This window comes from Pleurodeles waltl, chromosome 9, assembly GCF_031143425.1.
Source record: "Pleurodeles waltl isolate 20211129_DDA chromosome 9, aPleWal1.hap1.20221129, whole genome shotgun sequence".
In the NCBI taxonomy this organism is placed as follows: Eukaryota; Metazoa; Chordata; class Amphibia; order Caudata; family Salamandridae; genus Pleurodeles; species Pleurodeles waltl.
Window position 1 is genome coordinate 934,178,464 of NC_090448.1, and position 22,008 is coordinate 934,200,471.

The 22,008-nt window shown below is 43.4% G+C and overlaps 1 protein-coding gene across 2 annotated transcripts in view; it reads right to left on the reverse strand.

Annotated features, from left to right (window-relative positions):
• Positions 1-22,008, reverse strand: part of SETD3 (SET domain containing 3, actin N3(tau)-histidine methyltransferase) — a 387,484-nt gene that overhangs the window by 174,301 nt on the left and 191,175 nt on the right. For both annotated transcript variants that reach the window (XM_069208287.1, XM_069208286.1), the window contains exon 6: positions 10,089-10,345. In XM_069208287.1, coding sequence (XP_069064388.1) covers positions 10,089-10,345 — 257 coding nt within the window. The remainder of the gene's footprint in view (positions 1-10,088; positions 10,346-22,008) is intronic.

The window sequence follows — 22,008 nt, forward strand, 5'->3', positions numbered from 1 at the left end:
AAGTCTCAACATAGTCAGTTAAGAGGTACTGAGATGAGGATGAGAACCAGTTATCTGGAAAGGATGGTCTATTGACCACAAGATAAGACGCCCTATGCTGTGAGAAACACTCATTACTAATTGAGGTAGAATTCTATATCAGGGTTAGAGGCCTAGATATGGATTAGCACTGAATAGACAATAGCATACTGTTATAACGTGGGCTAATGACATTGCATGCACTTACTGTGGTGTGATGTTATAGTAGGGCTTACGGAATGTTGGGGGTAAGTTGGGGGATGTGGACAGTTCAGAGACAGCAGGCGAGGGAAAGGTTCATGTTGTAGATGGCTTGAAATAAATACCAATTTATAAGTCAAGGCGTGGAATTTACTTAAATTTGGTAAAGAGTGTCTGTACTCTAGCCATCTACATTTACATGAATTGAGTTTATACAATCTTCAGCTGCGAGCCACTAATCAGTGAGTTCTGGAGGTGTTATTTAAACTGTACTCAGCAGAGCGATATTTAATCCATTATTAATTAAGGACGCTGTCTATAAACTGATTTGTCCAAGCATACACCAACAAAAAAAAAAAAAAAATTGCCTGCACCTTTATTATCCAGAAGCTATGGGCAGCAAAGGACAGTAAATCCGCTTGCTCACCTGTGATTTAAGACAAGCAGCAAACGCTGAGGAGAAAAGCACATCAGCGTGAGGGCTGCAAGATTGCTTGCGCATGTAATTTAGATAAGAGGCGAACACTAAGGAGAAACTCACTCACTTGCGGAGGGGGTGCAAGATCATTCACGCGCAGAACTTTCAGGATATTCATTGTGCTGATATCGCTGCACGTTGAGGGGTTTCCGGCATCAGCTGTGGAGGTGCTGTTGAACCGTCATCGTAACAAAAGAAAGACCAACAAAGCTGCAATTGGTCTGAGAGGGGCGAACATATTGGATTGGGAATAGTTCATCCTTAACCCAATTGAATTAATCTACGATTATATTTGTTTTGGCAGTAGTAATTCCTGTAACATTTATTACAATTCATCTTTTCATCTAGAACAATTTAGTCTGGAAATTCTGATTCTTTGGCAAACATGGAAATTCGAGTGGTGCAAGCAGTGCCCCCACCTCCAATATTTTTAGACCAAGCTGGGTCTTCACCTATTGAATGGGAAGAATGGATTGGAAATTTTGAAAACTATTTAGAGGCAAGAGATGGTTTGAACTTTCGAGCATCCAGGAAAAAAGCTTTATTGCTAAACGCTTTGGGGAAAGAGGGTCAACATGTGTTAAAGTATCTCCCAGTGGCTGTTGATAAGGATAACAAAGAAATAGATAACTCGTAAGCAAAAAAAAAGACTGGAGATTTATTTTGGGAAACAAGTGAGTATTGACATGCAAAGGCACAAATTGTTTACACAAAGAGCGCATGAATCATTGACCAATTCGATACATGCTTAAGAGAAATGGCACTGAAGTGCGCTTTTAGTAACATGAACGATCAAATGATCAGAGACCAATTAATAGTGCAATGCAAAAACAAGCGGATGCAGGAAAGGCTATGGGCGGCAAGGAATCCAACATTATAGGAGGCTACTGGAATAGCCAACTTTGTACAGGAAACAGAATTATGCATGAAGGAGCTGCAACAAACTGAAAATAAACAAAGAGAAGGAGTCAATGTTGTAAACAGGAAAGAAGACCTTGCAAAAAGTGACAAAGAATACAAAGGTCAAGTAGAAAGAAGGGTGAAGGAGATAGGTTTAAGGAAAGGACGAACCCTAAGATAGGGTTTAAAGGATGTTACAGGTGCAGTAGCATTTTGCATGCTGCCGATTACAAAGGTTGTTATGCTCACGACAAGGATTTTCGTAAGTGTGGAAAGAAGGGTCATCTGGCGAGAGTGGGCAAAGAGATGACGAGGAGCAGGGTGGCATGCATAGATGAACAATAGTATACACCAGAAAATGTACTATGTATTTAAAGTAAAGAAGAGCCAAGCATTATTAGACCAAAAACAATTTTTACAGTGAACAAGAAATAAATCCAACGAATGGTAGACCCTGGTTCAATATACACCATAATTCCAAGAAGTGTTACTTCATCAAGTGCTACCTTTGCAGCCCAGTGACTTACAATTTAAGGGCTATGGCAGGAGTGACATTCACATTGAGGGTGTGGTGAAAGCAAAATTTCAGTTCAAAGGCAGAGAAGCAGAAGGGAGAATGTACATATCTAGTAATGGTCCAGGAATTTTGGGGTGGATACCACAGTAAAATTTGCACGTGGTACTAGATCCCAGATCTAATGAAAAAGTGTTGATAGTACAGGAAGAGGAGGGAATCAACATGATTCCAAAGAAATTTGAGGAAGTGTTCAAAGATCCCATTGGGACTCTAAAGTGGTACGTGCACGAAATAAAGTTGAAGGAAGGGGCTGCACAGGTAAGGCATAAAGAACAAAAAGTGCTGTTCACAGTGAGAGGTGAAGTCAAAGAAAAGTTTAATGAAATGCAGAATAAAGGGGTTACTTAACCAGAAGAGGCGTCTGAGTGGTTGCCCCCAGAGGTGATTACGAAAAAGTCTGATGGACGTTTAAGGTTCTGTGTGGATTTAAGGTCACAGTGTTTTCCATTACTGAGTATATCTGAAATGGTTTTACTCCTAAACAGCAAAATACTTTACGAGGTTAGATTTGGAATCTGCATACCACCAAATCAAATTGCATGAGAAGTCCAAAAAAACGTACCGCCTTTCATCACAAAGGGGGGGGGGGGGGTTTGTAGTATTCATATTTACTAGATTACTGCTTGGTTTATCATCGTCCTCCAATGTGTTTCAAAGAATGATAAATAAATTGTTTGGTGGCATTCGGAGACAGCGTTTCTTTCAAGACAATATTTTGGTTTAGAGTTCAACAAAGGAAGAGCTTAATAGTCCTGTTGTCAAGGTGTTGGAGATATTGAGTGAAGCAGGGTTAACTCTATGCAAGGAGATGCGTCAATTCTTGCTGGAAGAAATACAGTACTTGGGGTACACTATTTCAGGACAAGGGTTAGTCCGAAAGAAGATTTAGTCAAGTCTATTAAAGAAGCTCCGGCACTGCCATTGAAAGATCAATTAAGGTCCTTAATGGGACTGTTAGAGTACTACTCAAAATTTGTCAGTAGTTTTGCAGAGAAGACAGAGGCAGAACTGCTTAGGAAGGGTAAGGAGTTTGAATGGGATGGAAGGCAGGAACAAAGATTTCCTAGGCTCAAAGAAGAAATTGGCAATGCAAAAACTTTGACAAAATTTGAACCCACATGTAGAACAGCGTTAATGGTGGTTGCGAGTGCTCATGGACTGGGTGCCAAATTATCTCATTATAAGGATGGGGTGGAAAAGACGGTAGCGTTTGCCTCAAGTTCTCTAAAAAGGAATTATGCCATGATTGAAAAGGAGGCCTTAGCAGCAGCCTGGAGAGAAGAACATTTCCATACATATGTATGGGGTGTCTATTTTATGTTACACACAGACGGCAAACCACTATTAAAAGTGTTGCAACCTGGTGGGATTGACAATGTGTCAACTAGACTAGCTCGTTTGGCATCCCGGCTCCAAGAGTATCGCTATAGTGTAGAGTATGAAGGTGGATGGAAAAAATCCAAGCGGAATGCTTGTCAAGATTGCCTTTAAGTGGGAAAAGCTAGGGCCAGTCAGATCAAGAGATGGTGTGTGTAGTTGACGGTGTGGAGGATGCTTTGGAGGGTGATTTTAAGTCAGTCACACCAGAAAGAGTGGGAGGCAGCAGTGCATGAAGATGTGTTATTCCAAGAACTGGCTAAGAGAATTTGTGATGGTTGGCGGCGTGAAGGTGATTTCAAGCCGGGCTTAAGGGGTTATGTAAAGCTGAAGGATCAATTGTCGAGAGGAGCCAATGATGCCATAATTATGAGAGGGGAAAGAGGTATTTGCCTCCTGAAGGAGTAAAGGAAAAACGTATACTGTTACCACACAAAGGCCATTTGGGACATGCACTTACAAAAAAAGTTTGAAGGAAAAGTTTTGGTGGCCATGTGTGGACAGAGAGGTTAATGAGTATATGGTAAATTGTGAAATGTGTAGAGAAAGCAAAAAAGTTATGAAGATAATAAGTGAGGGTAAAGGTTCACTGAGTGAAGGGGAGAGCCCCTGGATGAAGGTATGCCTGGATTTAAGTGACCCAATGGATTACTTGAGGGAAGTGGAGCGTTTTGCTGCGGAGATGGTAGACGTATGTTCCAGGTGAGTGGTGGTTGGGTTTGTCAGGAATATAACAAAGGAGAGTGTAACTAGAGTGATGGAAAGAGTGCTCAGAAGAGAAGGGTGTCCAAGCATATTGGTGACAGTTAATGGCACAAACTTCACATCCACGGTTATGAAGGATTTCTTGAAAGGACATGGTATTAAACATATTTGTACTTCATTATATAACCTCCAGGGTAATGGAATGCAAAAAGCTTTTCAATCACATGGTGAAAGGTACAATTCAAATGACTTTGAGAGGCAGAAAGGCAGTCAGTGAGATGGCAGAGAAAATGGTTTTGGCATACAACACTACCGAAAATGGGGTGATAGGAGAAACACTGTTTAAGAGGATGAGAGGGAGAGATACGAAAACAAAGTTGTCACCTCATTGGATGTGGTAGTGAGGAGAAATGAGAGAAAGGAATGCCAGAATGGGGAAGGGGGCAGAATAGAGAAGGGTGACTTCGTGAGAATCAAGTTAGGAAGAAGAGAGGATGGTGTCAATACATTTTCAGAACCAATGGAGGTACATGAGTGGCATGTTGTGTTGTTCAACGGACAAACATGGAATAAAAGAAGGGCGACATTGTATTGTAAACAAAAAGATGTGACACAAGGAAAACTTAAAATGTGGAAAGAATAGAAGCAACAGTGGTCAGGGTGGGTTCATGATGATGGATGACAAACAAATACTGGTAATAAGGGAAGATGTGAGAAACGGAGAAGATATAGAGTTGGGTGGTGAAAGGAGGAACGTTTATGACAGTAATGGAAAAAAGGATGGGACAAGGACCAGGGAACAAAGAATGTGTAGGTTTCCTTTAAAATTCCAGGACTATGTTATGAATTAATTACTGTATCATATGTTATGTTCATTTCCTCACTGGTTAGTTTTGTCCATTTGTACACTTGTTAGAACTGTAGAATTACATAAATGTCAGCAATAGTCAAATGATATGAAATGTTATTAGTTTTGTCATAGGCACTGTAATGAAGTTATCCATACCTTCGACTCAGTTCGTAAATAGTTTAGAACTTATTAACACTTATTTTCTTTTTCATTCTGTTATTTTGTAAAATATGTTACCTTAGTTCAAATGAGAAATTAAGAGGGGGAGGGTTACAATGTATTTGGGTTAAAGAAAGGGGATATGTTATAACGTGGACTAATGACATTGCATGTACTTACTGTGGTGTGATGTCATACTAGTGCTTACGGAGTTGGGGGATGTGGACAGTTGATGGAGAGCGGGAGAGGTTCATGGTGTAGGTGGCTCAAAAATGGAATATACTTCACACACCACTACTGCATATTGTAGAGAACATTAATATATGAACCACTCATTCATAGTACAGGTGCAGAGAATCCTACACACAGAAGATCTTGCAGTCCTGTGATTAAATTACTGTTGTTTAGATATAGTATACATTTCCTTGCAGAAGCCAGGGATACTAGTGAGGTTTAGACTCCAGGAAATAAGCATTCATTTTTACCATGCATTTACCCCTGAAAGAGAGTGGGGAACAAGGTCACCATGTTGCTAAGAAAATCCTACAGGACCTGGGCGTCAAATATGTGATACAATATGAGGCAAGACTGTGTGGATTTTAAAACCACATGGAGATTCTTTAACACTGTTCCAGAACTGTTGTATTTGAATCCGAACGTATAAGAAGATGATCTAGGTCCATACAATAAGACAAAATATTGGAATGAAAGGGGTTGTTGGTTATGGCTGGAAACCTTTGTAGTCTAAACGATGTCTAATTACACAATGTAGAGATCTGTCAAAGGATCGCTAACTATTTATTAAACATAACTGACGAAAAAATTACTCAAAAGCTTGCATATATTTAAGTCCAAACTCTAGAAGGGGGCTAAGCAGGTTTACTACCGTTGGTCGAACAGATATTTTTTGAGCATGGCATGCTTAATTCTACATAAACGCCTGTAATTTGCCTTGTGATAAAAAAATAGGTTATCATCAGACAGGAGTTTGGGGTCAGTTACTAGGTGGGACATAGACTGATATAGTTCGAAACTACCAACCACTGTGTCAGGGAGTACATCAAAAATGCTGGCTGGGTCACGGGCAAGTGACCTATGAATCAGTGAATACACTGGGATATAGATCTTTTATTTATGCATGATGTTTCTTCCTCGTTCTACAATGAATGGAATCCCAACTTGGTCATTGAGATGTGCAAGGTTCTGAATGTCTGTGCTAAACCTTGATAATGTGAGAAAGAAGCGATTTGTAACTTTACATCATTATTAGAAACCCCTGAGAAATGTTATCACTTGGCCTTTAGGAGCCCTAAAATATTGGTGGATACCATGAAAGGGGGGGGGTCATTAATCCTCTAAAATTAATACTACGGCACAATAAGGTCGAGACAGTGTTGCCCCAAGTAAACATTTAATTCAAATTGGACGTATCAAACTGAGTAGAGGGCAGTGATTCTTTCATGTCCTTCGCATCCACCAAAGGGGGCAGAGGGAAATGATGAAGAGCTGATGAAGAAAAAGTTACTCGCTTGGTAGGAGTTCACATCTCCAAGTCAAGTACATTCATCATGCATCACACTTTTGAGGAACTCTATTATATTGAGGATTACTGATAATATCGTAAAGATGGACGAAACTTTAACTGTGTGACATAGTTAACAGATCGTAAATTCTCTTTGGTAGGGAAACCAAAGCTACTTGTTACTTTCAGGAAGCTTAAGATCACAACTTACATGGGGCAAGAATAAAGGGGTGAGGGACAAAGAGGCATTATTTCTACTATGCACATATCAGTAACTTACTCATAAACGAATCACGTAAGCATATATATGAAAATGTGCTTGATTTAGAGTGTACGTCCTGGATTATTTTGGACTATGTTCAACTGATAAGGACTTGGACGTTCAGTCTGAGTTTCTGGCAGATACACAGAATTTCGAATTAATTGTGTGACTTTGGCTTCCAAAGAATGCAATTTATTTAGAAAACCGTGACTTTTTTCCACTGGCTGTTACATCACTAAAGAACCATCCTGGATTTTAGAGCTAACCAAACAGGCTGTGTAGAAAAGAGTGACCAACTTGCCTCTCAATTCTTGAGTCAGACTGTACGCATCAGTGTTTAATAAAACTATTGAATGAGTGCAGACAGCAGCTTTGTAAACTTTAATAAATAAAAATTATCCCGTAGTGGTTTGAAGATGAATTTTGCAGACACAGAACACAGCATATGTTGTTGTTTGATTTGATGGGACTGTGGCACTGATGGAGGAAAAGATGCTTAAATACTTTAACATTCTTAAAATAAAATTGGTGGCAAACTGTATTTGAGACAGTAATTTTTATGCTCTGGAATGACTGCTAATGGACTTAGTGGAGGAATATTTCAAGCTAATTTTAATCAATTAAAGGAGTTAAATTACAACAAATTCTTCATGTGTCCTAGAGTCCATCCCTCTCCACATCAAATAGAATAAGAAGAGCCAGATACCATCATGTGGGGAGTCAGTTTAGGACAATGATTAATGATCTTTGAGTAGATCACCAATCATATGTCATCCTTAGTGTGCACTGTGTACATACGGATCCTGGTCCTCTTGTGCACTTAAACTCGGCCTTCTGTCATGAAGGGTGCTGTTGTCTTTGAAATGTCATCCTCTGTGATTACCTATTATTAGTTGGGCTCTCTTGTCCTTATTTTACTTGCAACCTCAAATTATCCTAATAGAAGATCTACACTGATGTGATACACGCAAATCCAGACTTTATTCCTGTGTGCTACCTCTCAAGGTCAACACTTAGGAATGAAAGGAACAGGGAAACCACTTGCAGGCAAACTGATCTTGAATACAGTTCTGAAAATCTGTCCACAAAGTCTCGGATCCGGAGCTTTCTTTTATAGTCAATAGTTCCAGCTGAAAAGAATAATAAATTGGTGACATAGTCACAGAAAAATTCCAAAATAAATCTTCTCAGCTCTTTTGAATTCACATTTTCTAGGCTTAGGAGATGATCTGTAGATATCTTGCAATCAGCCAGTTACAGATAATTTGAACTTCAGACTGAGACATATGGATCTTGTTCGCTTTAGGTTGCTCAGATATTACATTGTTATTGTGTTGCAAACCTAAATCATTGTATTCATAATAAGGGAAGATGCAACTTGAGACGTTTTCTCCCCTTCTCACCAAGTCCTTTGAACTGTTCTCACACTGATGTGCACATCCCAACCAAACAGAGAAAGATTCTTGTCACTACGAGGAGTACTAGAGTTGAACTCTGAAAAGACACTTGATGGGACGTTGTTTCTTCTAATGCCAAAGGACAATAAATTATTGTCAAAGAACAATTATAAGTGTTCTAGCAAGTAAATATCAACTTTTCTTTCAAGTTTTCTAATTTCTGATAATCTAAGCACTCCTGGACAGTAGTTCTCATTTCATATAGAACACGAGGTTTAGTGAAAATACAGCAAGCCTCAAATCCATGAGTGATGAAATCTGACACCAGGATGAAAACCTGTCTAAGGCGAAGGACATTTCTAGCACAGATGATAACACGTCTAGTTAGCAAGCAAATTCCAGAAGCTATTGACAACCAGCATCCCCATTTCCCTTACGGTTCTGACGCTAGATGCATTGTTTTTGTCAGATAATACTGGTATTTGTTCTTTGCCAGGCATTTTAACTTGCAGAAGGAAAAACATCATTCAGAGGTTTTCTATTGGGAGTGCCAATTATATGTTTTTAAAGACTGCATTTAATGTTTCAGCTTTCATTTTTCCAATCTCATCATTCACACAGGTGAAAAGGAGTTGTTCCGGAAAAAGGGAGGGACAGTATTTCTGTTGTGCGACTGCATTGAAATGTCTGACTATTGGTCAAGAACATGACCCTCACCTCCCTCAATGTTCCTGCTAGGTAAGGGCATCAATTCAGAGTGAGCTCTTAGCTGAAGGAAAATTATGATGTAGCAGAATGGTCAAGCTTTGCTCAAACTAAAGCATCCTGGTCCTTACAAGAAATTTCTTGATGACATTTTGTACTTCTCCACATTGAGACGTTCTGGATGACCTATCATATGAACACTATTACGGATGGCCAGCTGTGAAAGTGTGTACATCAATGGTGGCCATCTTGGACCGAGTTTGTAAAACATAACAAAAATAATTAAAAGATAGTCACTGCAGATGGGCTTGCAGCCACAAAAGCCATTTTAAGTGTTTTTGTTATGTTTTAACAAATGCCATTCAAAGATGGTCAGCATGGACACAGCCATCCACGACATCCATCTTTGAATGGGTTTTGTTCAAATAAAAAAAAAAACATTCCTAGATGCCCACCACACACACACGGGAAACCATCCTGCAATAATGCAGCAGGAGGCGAAAAAGGAAAAACAAAAGGAAAAAATGAAGGCTGAGGAGCAAGAAGATGCACACAAAATAGAGAGAAAATCTAACAGAGGAGGAAAGTGAGACCGACAGGAAAGCTATTCAAACTTGAGCAAGGAGCTCTCCCAAAACATACTCTAAGTAAAGCCATCTATAGCAGTGTTAAAACACTTGTGTTTTAAGTGCAACAAGGATAGTAGCTATGGTAACACAAAGTAAAGTACCTAGTAGAGTTAATGTATATCAATCAGACATTACCATTTCCATTACACAAATGTAGAGGCAAACAAGGTAACTCCATTATTTGCTCATCCGACAATGGGACAGCGTCTGAGAAAACATTTATGAATGTTACCTCAAGCAGCTACCAGTAAGTTGTTCTGCCCAATGCCACTTGTAAGAACCAATGCAAGAAAAACTTTTCAGCCTACCTGAATGACTTTGTAAAAATAGGCATACTGTCGAGCTGTGTTTTTATACTGGCTGTATACATCTTGAATAGCTTGGGTAGACTGGAGATACTGTACATCATCTTCTTCAAAGTAGAGTGGTGTATCATAGTCACTGGGCAAAGTCATGATGTAGGGAAGCCAAAAGGAGTTTGGGTCAGCACGCTCACAAAGAAGATGGAAAGCCAATGTGATATTCCCCATGGCCTGTAGAATCCGGTCTTGGGAGTAAAGGGGACCTAGATAAAGACACAATGCAACAGTTAGCTCAGCGTAGTTCCTTCCAAGGGGTTTTCTCAACTACAGCTGAAACAAACAGTTTTCTTAAGAAACATTTCCATTTGTGCTAAGCAAAAAATTACTCTTGTGTTGAGGAATAACTTGTAGTAGTTAAATACATATCTGACTACTAATTTATTTACTAAGAAAAGTGAGGTTAAGATCCAAATTGTATTTGAATTTTTCTTCCAAAACCTCTAGTGAACTTACAGTGTTCAATGTATAGTGTGTCAAGACTCTCTTAAAATCTCCTTCACAAATAAAGTAGGAGTATCAACATGCAAAATGTCACAGTAAATAGCAAGTAGATGACCATCACATCAAGAACTGTTAAACAAAAGGCTCCAATTGAGCCTCGTTTTTTAGTATTTGACAGATAAAGCCTCGTGAAGGGCAGAAATGGCACCTGTTTCTCTGACTGCACACCATGGGCCATTCTCAGCAGGAATATAAAGTTACTCTGCCATTTTGTGGCTGCAGTTCTTATGTTTGGAACATGCTTGATAAGCCTTCAGTGCTATGGCCAGCAAACACTGATGTCAGAGGAAGGCGGAATTAAAAGCCTAGGTGGAAAAGGTTCAAAATATGGAAAACTCTCTCTCGCAGGTGATGTAGTCAAACAGGCCAGCCTTATAGTCAGCTCCCATTGCTCTCCCTCCTTCCTGTTTAGCAGGAGAGGTTGGAGATTAGGAGGCTGGGCATTTGAGAAGCAAGCCATTTCAAAATCTCAGGATGGGAGCTTTCCAGTAATTAACCTATCCATATTTCTCCCGCCTGACTCACAAGAGCTGAGGAACAGCTTTATGTTCTTGCCTGACCAGATCACAAACAATAATGGTTATTATAACAGGGATTAAGTTAGGCTATGTATTTATATTTCTCATCCACATTTCACAAGCTTAGACGCAAAAGCACTTCTGGGGACGTCTTCCAAATCAACAAGGATCGAGGTGACTTGATGACAATAACTCGTGCACAGCTTGAACAGTGAATCACTTGGCACCTCAATTAAACCCCCTTGAGCACACATCCTACTGACAAACTTGCTGGCTTTAATAAATTTGATCCAGGGGACTGGAAAACTTAGAATCAGAACAGTTTCATGAGTTGAGCTAAATTAACGTCCGTTGTCCGTTCTGCAGTGGCTCACTGGTAGGACATTAAACTCTGATCGAGGATCATAACTGGGCCTTACTGATTGGCTCCGAAACCTGGCTCTCCGAGATTTCAGTAGCTGAACTACCCTGCATGTTCCCAGTTGAGATGAGGTTTCCATTATCTATGAAAATAGACCCTCTATGAAAGGAGGTGTGTGATTTTTATAGTATATAAGACATTTCACATACATCCGCCCTGGGGCCAATTATTCAAGTCCTTTAAGGCAGCAATAGGCAAGATCTCCATATTCACAACCAATCTTAGACAACTGTCTGCATTTATGGACCCCGGATCCTAATTTATTTTTGGAGGGTGAAATTATTAATTTTATTCATCCAATATTAAATTATAGTAGTAGATTTTTTTATTGTGGCCTGATCATGATGACACATTGGAGTTTATCTTTCACGAACCTCCTAGTTGTTGGCTTTAATCAATGGTTAACATTCCCACCCATGACAAGAGCCACAAAATTGAGTAGCACTTAACTAAAGTTTTGCCCAACAAGAATTCAGTTAATCTCTGGGCTATGGACTGACCATGTTTTGATCTCCTTGTAAGTATCTATCAAAAGCAACAGGACAGAGATTTCAACACCACCTCTTAAAATAACTTAGCACGAAGTGGGCCAATTTGCTTGGTAGCACAGCGAACCACAAACGTGGCCAAAGGTATGTATATAGAGATTTGGTTAAGGGACACCTGACTGCCAAGATGACGTCAACAAATTCAGGAGGAAGATCAAAAGCTCTCAATAATCACTGCTCAAACTCCAAGCATGAAGGTGTAACAAGTGCGGCAGCCTGATTGGAAAGCAGATGCTCATGTCTAGGAATTCTTGATATAAACAGTGTCTATGCACAATCTGAGTTGGACCAAACTGAGCAAGGTCAGCCCTGACTTTCTTCAGAACTCGGGGCAGGGGAGGTTTAGGCAGAAAAGTACATAGGATGGTGGGAGGGAGAGCGAGCGAGAGAGAGAGACACACACACCTGCGCAAAAGTGATGATACTGCACATTCTCGGCAGAAGCAAAAAGATTGAGCCAAGGTTCTCCCCATATGCAGAAGAGTCACTGCAAATTTAACAGCTATTTGCGATCCATGAGGTATTGATGGGTGAGCTAATCCACCCTGGCACTGAGAGATCTAGCCAGGTGGCAAACGACCAAGAAAATCTCCTAGCATTCTGGCCATGTCTAAAGGTGTCCACAGTGGTACTGCTTGTTGCAGTATAACATGGCTGTGGTGGTGTCTGTGAGCACCTGTACCAGCCTCCGCTTGATGGAAGGAAGGAAACTTGTTAATTGCAAGCGGAAGGGTCGGAGCTCCTGCAGACTGTTGTGAAGATGAGCCTCTGCCGGAGACAAGAGGACTTTGATCTGCAGTTTGGTCCAAAATCTGGACTCGACTGGAGAGTTCCCCAGGTACTGTGCCAACTGGGGCTTCCATTCCCACTGCAGAGTCCGCACATGCCATCTGACATGCTTCACAAACAGGATGCCATCAGTCCCAACCCCCTTAGGGGTCGTCCTTACTGAGATCTAGGACAGAGGTTGAAATATCAGGTTCATAGCCCTAATGTCAGTGTATTTTCTAGGGAATAGGTGAGAAACTGCACAATATACAAAATGCTTCAGATGAAGGGGATAATCTGTGAAGGAACAGAGTGCATCTTTTGACATACTACTATGCAACCTCAATGATGTTAGGAGATTTGCTGCAGTCTAGAAGTGGGTGACGAATGCCTGAGTGAGCCCAGCTTTAACAGCTAGTCGTTGAGTTATGGGAAGACTGTGACCCCAACATGCAAAGATGTGCTGCAACCATCGCCATCAGTTTCATGAACATTCAAGGGGTGCTGGTAAGACCAAAAGAGGCCAACAAATTGAAAATGCTAGTGGCTTACCGGACCGCAGCCAATGCCTGTGTGCCTCAGGACGTGGATGTGGAAATAAGCATCCTATCCTGCAGGTCACCAGGGTCAAGGGCAGACAGAAACTGGGCCAGGGTGAGCATTTTGAACTTGTCTTTCAGCAGAAAGGAATTGAGAGGGCTTAGATCTAAAATGAGATGGAGGCACTCTGACTTTTTTTGAACTTAGGACATAGCCTGAAAACTAACAACAACCAACTTTTGGCACCAGAAGCCTCTCTATGGCTCCTTTGGCCAAAAGAGCCTGCACAACCTTTTTTTAAAGAGAGAGAGGTAATCTTCCATCAGCCAATCTGGGAATGGTGGAACCTGTAGAAGCGTGTCGAGAAATGGGATGGTCTAACCTCACTGAACAATGTGCAGGGCCCACTTGTCCAAAACTGTTCCTCCCATCCTGGAGGAGATTATAGGATTGAGCCTCTGGCAAACGGCTGTGCGTCATCAAGGGCACTTTAAAGAGGTTTAGCAGGCGCAGTAACAGGGTAAACAGAAGACTGGGCTGCATGCTGTACCTGTTGCCCTGTGGGCACTGCAGCCATGCAAACTCTGGGACAACTTCTGTACTAGCTGGTGATAAACAAAACCTCTACTACAGCTACGGAGGCGGCAAAGGTGCTGAGGCAGCTGGTGGGTGGGAGCAGAGAAGCCCAGGGAGCGCACTGTGGTCCTGCTATCTTTGAAGCGCCCCAGGGCCGAACCTTCTTCATCCCTGAAAAGTCAGGAGTCATCAAATAGCATGTGCATAAAACTGGCCTTGATGTCTCCTAAAGGCCAGTGGATCGTCTCCAGGTGTCCCTGCGAAAGGCCACTCTGGTACAAATAGCCCTGCCAAGGTAGTCAGTGGTATCCAACCCACAGTAAAGAGTAAACTTGGAAGCATCACAATCATCCTACATGGCCTGGGAAAGTATGGCCAGTGTTAGACCTAACATCCTTAGGGTGCTCTTCGCCCAATCTTTCTGCCTGTTTGCCTCACATTTTTACTGTATCTTTTAGTTGGACTTAGGACTCTGAGCACTTTACCACTGCTGACCAGTGCTTAAGTGCATGTGCTTCTCCCCACCAACAGGGTAAGATTGGTGTATTTAATTTACCTGTAAGCCCCTTGTAAAGTGGTATGCAATATATCCAGGGCACACAAATTGAATGCTACTAGTGGGTCTGTAGGACTGATTGTGTCACCCACTCAAGTAGCCCTGTAAGCATGTCTCAGGCCTGCCGGTGAAGAGTCTGTGTGTGCAGTTGTACTGCCACTTGGCTTTTGAAACCTTTTGCAAATCCTTAAATCCCTTCTTTATTACATATAAGTCACCTAAAAGGCAGGCCCCAGGTAGCCCATAGGTCAGGTTGCTAAGTAAGTAAAAGGCAGGACAAAGTTTTACATGTCCTGGTAATGAAAGTCGTTTTTTATTAGTATGAGGCCTACTCCTCTCATAGGCCAGCATTGGGAATTCCTTAATATACTTTTAGGCTGGAAATCCTGATCAGAAAGGAGTAGCTACATAATGTTTCATATCATTGGAATGGTAATGATAAATCCTCTTTAATGTTAAAGACAGATTTAACATTACTATTTTAGTAATGACACTTTTAGAAAGTGGGCTTTTATCTGCTCCTACTGCTCTGTGTGCCTTTCAGGCTGTCTCTAATACACGTCTGTGACAGGTGACAGCTACACTTTGTGCATTCCTCCAGACAGCCACAAAGGAAGGGTGGGTGTGACAAAGGACTCATCTGCATTCTAATGGGCGTTCCTGGGCTGGAAGGGTGGAGGGGAACTCACACTTCAATAGGGAAGTGCATGTCCTCACACAAAGGGCTGAATACCCCCTACTGGTAGTCTGAAGCCAGGGCTGGGATGAAACGGGGACCTGTGCACTTCAAGGGGGTATTTCGAAATAACCCCCAGTTCAAAAGCTCTTTTGGGTATAAGTACTGGTGCAATGACGCCCCTGACATCAGACCACTACTGGAATTGGGAAGAACTCTGCAAAAGTAAAGACTGCTGTGCTGTAAGGATTGCCACTCTGCCTGGAGTGACTGTTCCAAGGAACTGTTTCTCTGCATTGCTGAGCTGCCCTGCTGAAGAAGAGGACTGGACCTATCTTGCTGACCCAGAGTGTCGCCAGGCCTTCCTGCCTTGCTGCTTGTTCTTCTGCAATCTCAGGAACATCAAAGATTGCTTGCAACTCTCCTGGTGCTGCTGGACTCTACCAGCTGTGAGTCCTACCCTTGCCTGATGTGCCCCCTCCAGTCCTGGGCATCAGAAGAGTGTTCTGCAGCTGACTTCTACAAAAATCAAAAGATGCATCACCTTGAGTATGGGAGAAATTTTCATGCACCGCTCCCTCGACCCAGACACTGCTTAACTGCAGCAGATTCACAGCCTGCGCACCACGACAACAATGCTCTACGTGGCTCGATGATTATGCATCCCATTTACTTAAATGGAGTTCGAAGCCGACTGAGGATGCCGACTGCGAGGATTGGAACTGACGCATCATGCCTTCGACGCCAACGCTTTGCTCCATCAAAGGTACTGTTTCAGCGGACCATGCGTGGGTTCTATAGCTGGCCAACCCTTCATTGCAGTCGGCCTGTACTTTGAATTTGCACCAGTCCCTCGCGACCTCAAGTATTCTTTTGACCGCTTATGACTTCTAAGTACTATTTTTCATTTAATCTTCAAAAATTCACATCTCGACTTCTATGGACTGGATGTTTGTCATTTTGGTCTTGTTTTGCTCAGTTAAATACTCTCTATTTTTCTAAACTGATGTGGAGTGCATTTTGTGGTATTTCCATTGTGTTACTGTATGTTTATGTTGCACAAATAGTTTACACATTGCTTCTTAGGTTAAGCCTGACTGCTCTGTGCCAAGCTACCAGAGGGTGAGCACAGGTTAATTTACAAAGTTTAACTGACTTACCCTTACTAGGGGTTTGTGGTTCCTACATGGCCTTTGCCTTTTGCCTCTGCCAAACAGAGACATAGGGCCTGATTACAACTTTGTCGGAGGGGGGTTAATCCGTCCCAAATGTGACAGATATCCAGCCCGCCGTATTACGAGTCCATTATATCCTACGGAACTCGTAATACTGTGGGCGGGATATCCATCACATTTGGGACAGATTAACCCCCTCCGCCAAAGTTGTAATCAGGGCCATAATTTCATTGGTGGGTATAGGACTTGAGTTTGTGCAATACCATACAGTAATTCGGTGTTCAATGCAACTCTACTGCTAGACCAATTTAAACCTATTCCTCACGATTGGCAACATTTTTGTCTGTCTTGTACTAATTGGCCTTTTTGATTTGTTGATACAGTTGTGGAATTTGATCTGGCCCAGTTGGCGTCTCATACTATGGGGAGATGAAGGTCTTTTGCAAGCAATTTCATGTCTCAATAAGGGATTCACCAAGAAGGTGCAGCTACAGGAAGCCTTAAGGGTGTGGGCAGAGTCCCAGGGTGCAGGAGTTAATGACCTGGTTGAGGAGAAGGAAATCCTTGAGGAGGATGAGGAGCTAACCCTGGATACCCAGGTGGATTTGGGACCGCTTGTGGAAGGGGTCAAAAAACTTGCCAATGGCAGTATTTGTTCCCAGAGCAGGAGCAGTCTCATATCAAAGGACCTGACCGGAGAGGAACTGGAGGACAGGAGGGAGAAAAGGAAACTAAAACTGGAGGTAGCTAAGCTAGAGAAGGAGCGCACTCTTGCTAATTTGAAGAAACAGCAGGCTCTTGAGGAGAAAAGGCTGGTTACGGAGGAGAGGTGGATGGCACATGAGGTCAGCTTGAAAGAGCTGACCATAAGAGCCCTCCATGAGGGGGTCAAGCAACAGCACTAATGATAGCAACATAGCTGCAGGGTCTTCCAGTGAGCCCAGATTACATATCCCAAAAGATATGGTGCCCAGTTACAGTATTGGGAATGACAGAGATAAATGGTTGGCATCCTACAAAGTGGCTTTTAAAGTGTACAGGGTCCCAGAGGAGTTCTGGTGGGTTAGGATGGGTAGTTTTTGGCAGTACATGCCCACAGTGGGAAGGGACACACTCTTTACATTAGAGGTGGGGGTCCAGACCAACTACAAAGCCAAGAAGGCCATTTTAGTAAGGAAGTTTGGTTTGACACCTGAAAGGTACAGACAACGGCTCAGGGCTGGTCACAAACTAACCACACAACCATAGATAGATTTTCTGGATTATGCTGGTAAGGCACTGAATGGCTGGTTAAGGCCAGCAAGGTTGTTGATTATGAAGGGCTGTTCAACTTGTTTTTGAAGGAGCGCATGCTTGATAATTGTTTTCCAGAGCTGCGCCAAAACCTGGTGGATACCAAGCTGACTGACTCCAAGAACTTTGTTGAGAAGAAGGGCATCTGGGTCAGTACCAGAGGGTCCATAAAAGTTTCTTGGGCGGGACTCACAAAAGGGTGATTAGGGTTCCCCATGGAAGAAAGAAGGGGAAGATAAAAACATGGGGCTCTCTAAAGCTCCCCAGAACAACTCCCAGGGGACAGGGTCTGGTTCTCATTCCTATTCTGGCAACCAGAAACAAAACTACCATGACAAAAGTCAGCAGGCCAAAACTCCCACATTCTAGGTGTGTGGCAAGTATGGACATTACAAGGGGGATCCTAGGTGTCCAAAGAGAGCACACCCTCCCAGTGGAAGTAAGAACCCAGGGGTGACTAACATAGTGCTGGGGGAGGGGTTTCCACCCAGTCAATGGGGTGGGGAAGTTTAGTGGGGTTACCCCAGTATTCCTGGGTAACAGTGACATGGTTCCTAAGATCCATATGCCATCAAGTACTACCAAGTATAGGCAATGGGTCACCATTAATGGGCAAGGTGTTGAGGCTCTGAGGGACAGAGGTGCCAGTATAACTAAGGTAAGTATTCATCGGGTGTCCTCAGAGCAGGTGATTCTCCAGGCATTCCAACAAGTTGTGGTTGCTGACAACAGATAGGGTCAATATCCTGTGATCCTTGTTCCATTTGAGTGGTGGGGGCGTTTGAGGACTTTTGAAGGTTGCTGTGAGCCCTGCCATGCCTGTGGACTGCTTGTTGGGTAATGACCTTGAGTTCTCTATCTGGAAGGAAGTGGAACTCAAGGCTCATGTGGAAATGATGGGGTTACCTGATTGGATCTGTGCAACAACAAGGTCCATGGCTGCCCAGGAGGGGAGTCAAGGAGGACTGGAGCCTGGACCATTGACCCAGCCAGCTGGTAAAAAGGGGAAAGGCAGATGATGTGGGAAACCAGCCCCTCAGTGTACACCCAGTGAGACTGATGAAGCGCCTGTGGTGGCACTGCTCCCCTTCATGATCTGCCTACACCTGCTGATTGGCATGTAGAAGGAGGACCACCGAAGAGTGGTTCTGTAGGGCACAACCCTTGAAGGCATGAGGAAACAGGCAGAGGCCCAGGCAGCAGGAGATGTCTTTGGGAGCTATTACATTTACTGGGAGGACAACCTCCTTTACAGTGGGCCTAAGGTTCCCGTACATTGGAAAACAAGGAACCTGGTGGTTCCCCAATGCTACAGAGCCTTCTTACTGGAGCTGGCTCACAAGATCCCCCTGGATCACACTTGGGTCAGGACAAGACATTTGCAAGGATTGTGTCCAACCTTTTTTGGCCTACGATCAGGACTTCCTTAGGCCCTTTCTGCAGGACTTGTGTGACCTGCCAGGCTAGCGGGAAGACAGGGAAAAAAAGCTAAAAGCTCCTCTGGAATCACTACCCACTGTTAGTACCCCTTTTAAAAGGGTGGACATCAACATTGTTTGGTCTATGGATCCCCTGACTACCTCTGGTCAAAGTTTTATCCTGGTCCTGGTGGATCAGCCACGGGGTACCCAGAGGCCATCCCTGTGAGGATCATCACTGCACCTGCAGTGGCAAAGGCTCTGATGGGATGTTTACCCGAGTTGGTTTCCATAAGGAAAAGTATGTCTGTCAGCGGCACAAACATCATATCTTCATATATGCAGTCCACATGGAATGAGCATAGAGTAACTTACAAGTTCTCCATCCCTTCCCACCCCAAAACCAATGGGCATGTTGAGAGGTTCAGCAAGATGCTGAAAGGCATGACCAGAAGTTTGAGCTCACCATCCTTTTGGCAACTGATGGAGCTGACAAGGAAAGTGAACCTCTCCCTGACCCCTTAGCCTCCAAGAAGGATGGGTCTGTATAAGGAGTATTCCTTTCTCAGCCTCTGACTCCTAAACAACAGAATGACTGGCGCCCAGTGTTGGAACAGTACTCCTCTCTTTTTTCCCTCACTTCGGGGATTGCCCACAGGTGTACCATGATGTGGACACAGGGGTCAACCTCCCTGTCAAGAGTAAATCTTAGAGGTTGCTGGATAAGGCGAGCCCCAGCATCAAGAGCAAGAGCAAAGTCTCCAAGAAGCTGGAGTTGGGGGTGCTAGAACCATCCACTAGCCCTTTGTCTAGTCCTGTGGTTCTGGTACCAAAACCTGCTCCGCAGGGCACCACGCAGGAATTGAGGTTCTGTGGGGATTATAGAAGGCTAAACTCTGTAACAAAGACTGGTGCTCACTTCATCCCCCGGGGGATAATGTCATTGGGAGATTAGGGGTTGTACAGTACTACATTACCTTTGACCTTACATCAGGGTACTGGCAGATCACCCAAACAAAAGAAGCCATGGAGAGGTCAGCCTTCTCCACTCTAGAGGGCCACTATCATTTTAAAGTGATATCCTTCGGATTACAGAATGCTCCTGCCACCTTCCAGAGATGGTAAACCAGGTCCTTGCTGGGTGGGAGGCCTTCTCAGCTGCCTATCTGGATGACACAGCTGTCTTCAGTAGCAGCTGGATGGACCACCTCTTTTCACCTCCGGGAAGTGTTTCAGGCCCTGCAACAGACAGGAGTGCCTATCAAGGCCAGTAAGTGACAGACAGGGCAAAGATCGGTGGAGTACTTGGGACACCTGGTGGGCAGGGGTAAGGTGCAGCCATTCCAGGCCAAGATAGAAACTATCATGGCCTGGCACCCCCCCCCCCCCCCCCAACAACACAGACTGAGGTAAGAGCATTATTATTGGGCCTCAATGGATACTATAGGAGGTTTGTCAAGTGATGTGGCACCAATGCTGCCCCCTTGACAGAGCCGATTTCAAAGAAGCAGCCCAGAAAAGTAATTTGGACATAGGCATGCCAAAAAGCATGTGACTTCTTGAAGTAAGCCATGTGCACGACACCTGTGCTCAAGGCCTACGATTTCTTCAAGGAATTTTTCATTCAAACAGATAACCCAGGGCATGGCATGAGGCAATTTTATCACAGCTCAAATAAGAAAGCCTGGACCAATCTGTAGCCTTCACCTTACCCGGGAAAGAGACGTGAAGTGCCATAGAAAGAGAAGCTTTTGCCATGGTTTGGGCCCATGAAGAGATTGAGGCCACACCTGTCTGATACTCACTTCGTGATTCAGACTGAGCACAGGCCCCTCAGGTGGATGAGAGTCCAAAATTGTTGAGGAGCTCCATTTCCCTACAGGGTACGGACCTCAGGGTGGAAAACAGACCTGGGGCCGACCACGCCAATGTTGATGGGTCTATCTAGGTTTTTGTGCCTTAGTGATGAGAGGTTGGGTAGCCCGTCCCACTTGCAGGCAGTGGGGAGGGGAGGGGGGGGGGGAGATAGGGGAGGAAACTGTTAGGCCAGACAGCCTTAGGCCTGTTTGCCTCACATTTTTGCTGTATCTTTTTGCCGTCCTGAGGAATATGAGCACTTTACCAACTGCTGACCAGAGCTAAAGTGAATGCTCTTCTCTAAAACATGGTAACATTGTTATATACACAACTGGCATATTTCATTTACCTGCAAAACAAACCCTTTGTAAAGTGGTATACCATATACCCAGTCTGTAAATTAAATGCCATTAGTGGGCCTCCAAAAGCAAAAAAAGAACAGATGATGGACAGAATGCTGAACAATGCAAACATTCAACCCCAGTCACAAAGATCTGGGTTTAGTCCATCGTATTTTTGCCCACCACGCCACCCCAGTTTGGACCCAGCCATATACAAATCAGTCTTGACCCTGTTCATGGGAACAGTCCAGCCCGAACTGCCAGTCTTGTTTCTGGTCCAGGGAGTCCGGGGTAGACTGTTCCCATGGGTAACAGGATCAAGACTGCTTTGTATATGCCGAGGTCCAAACTGGGGTGGAGTGGTGGGTAAAAAACAAAGGATTAAACCCATATCTTTGTGGTATGGGCGATTGTGCAACCCACTTGAGGAGCCCTGTAAACATGTTGCAGGCCTGCCGCTGCAGAGCCTGTGGGTACAGTTTCACTCCCAATTCGACTTGGCATTTAAAACCTCTTGCCAAGCCATAAAGTTCCCTTTTATTACATATATAAGTCACCCCTAAGGTTGGCCCTAGGTAGCCCATAGATCAGTGTGCTATGTACGTAAAAGGCAGGACATGTACTTTTCAGTTTTATATGTCCTGGTAATGAAAAACTCCCAAAGTTGTTTTTATTTAC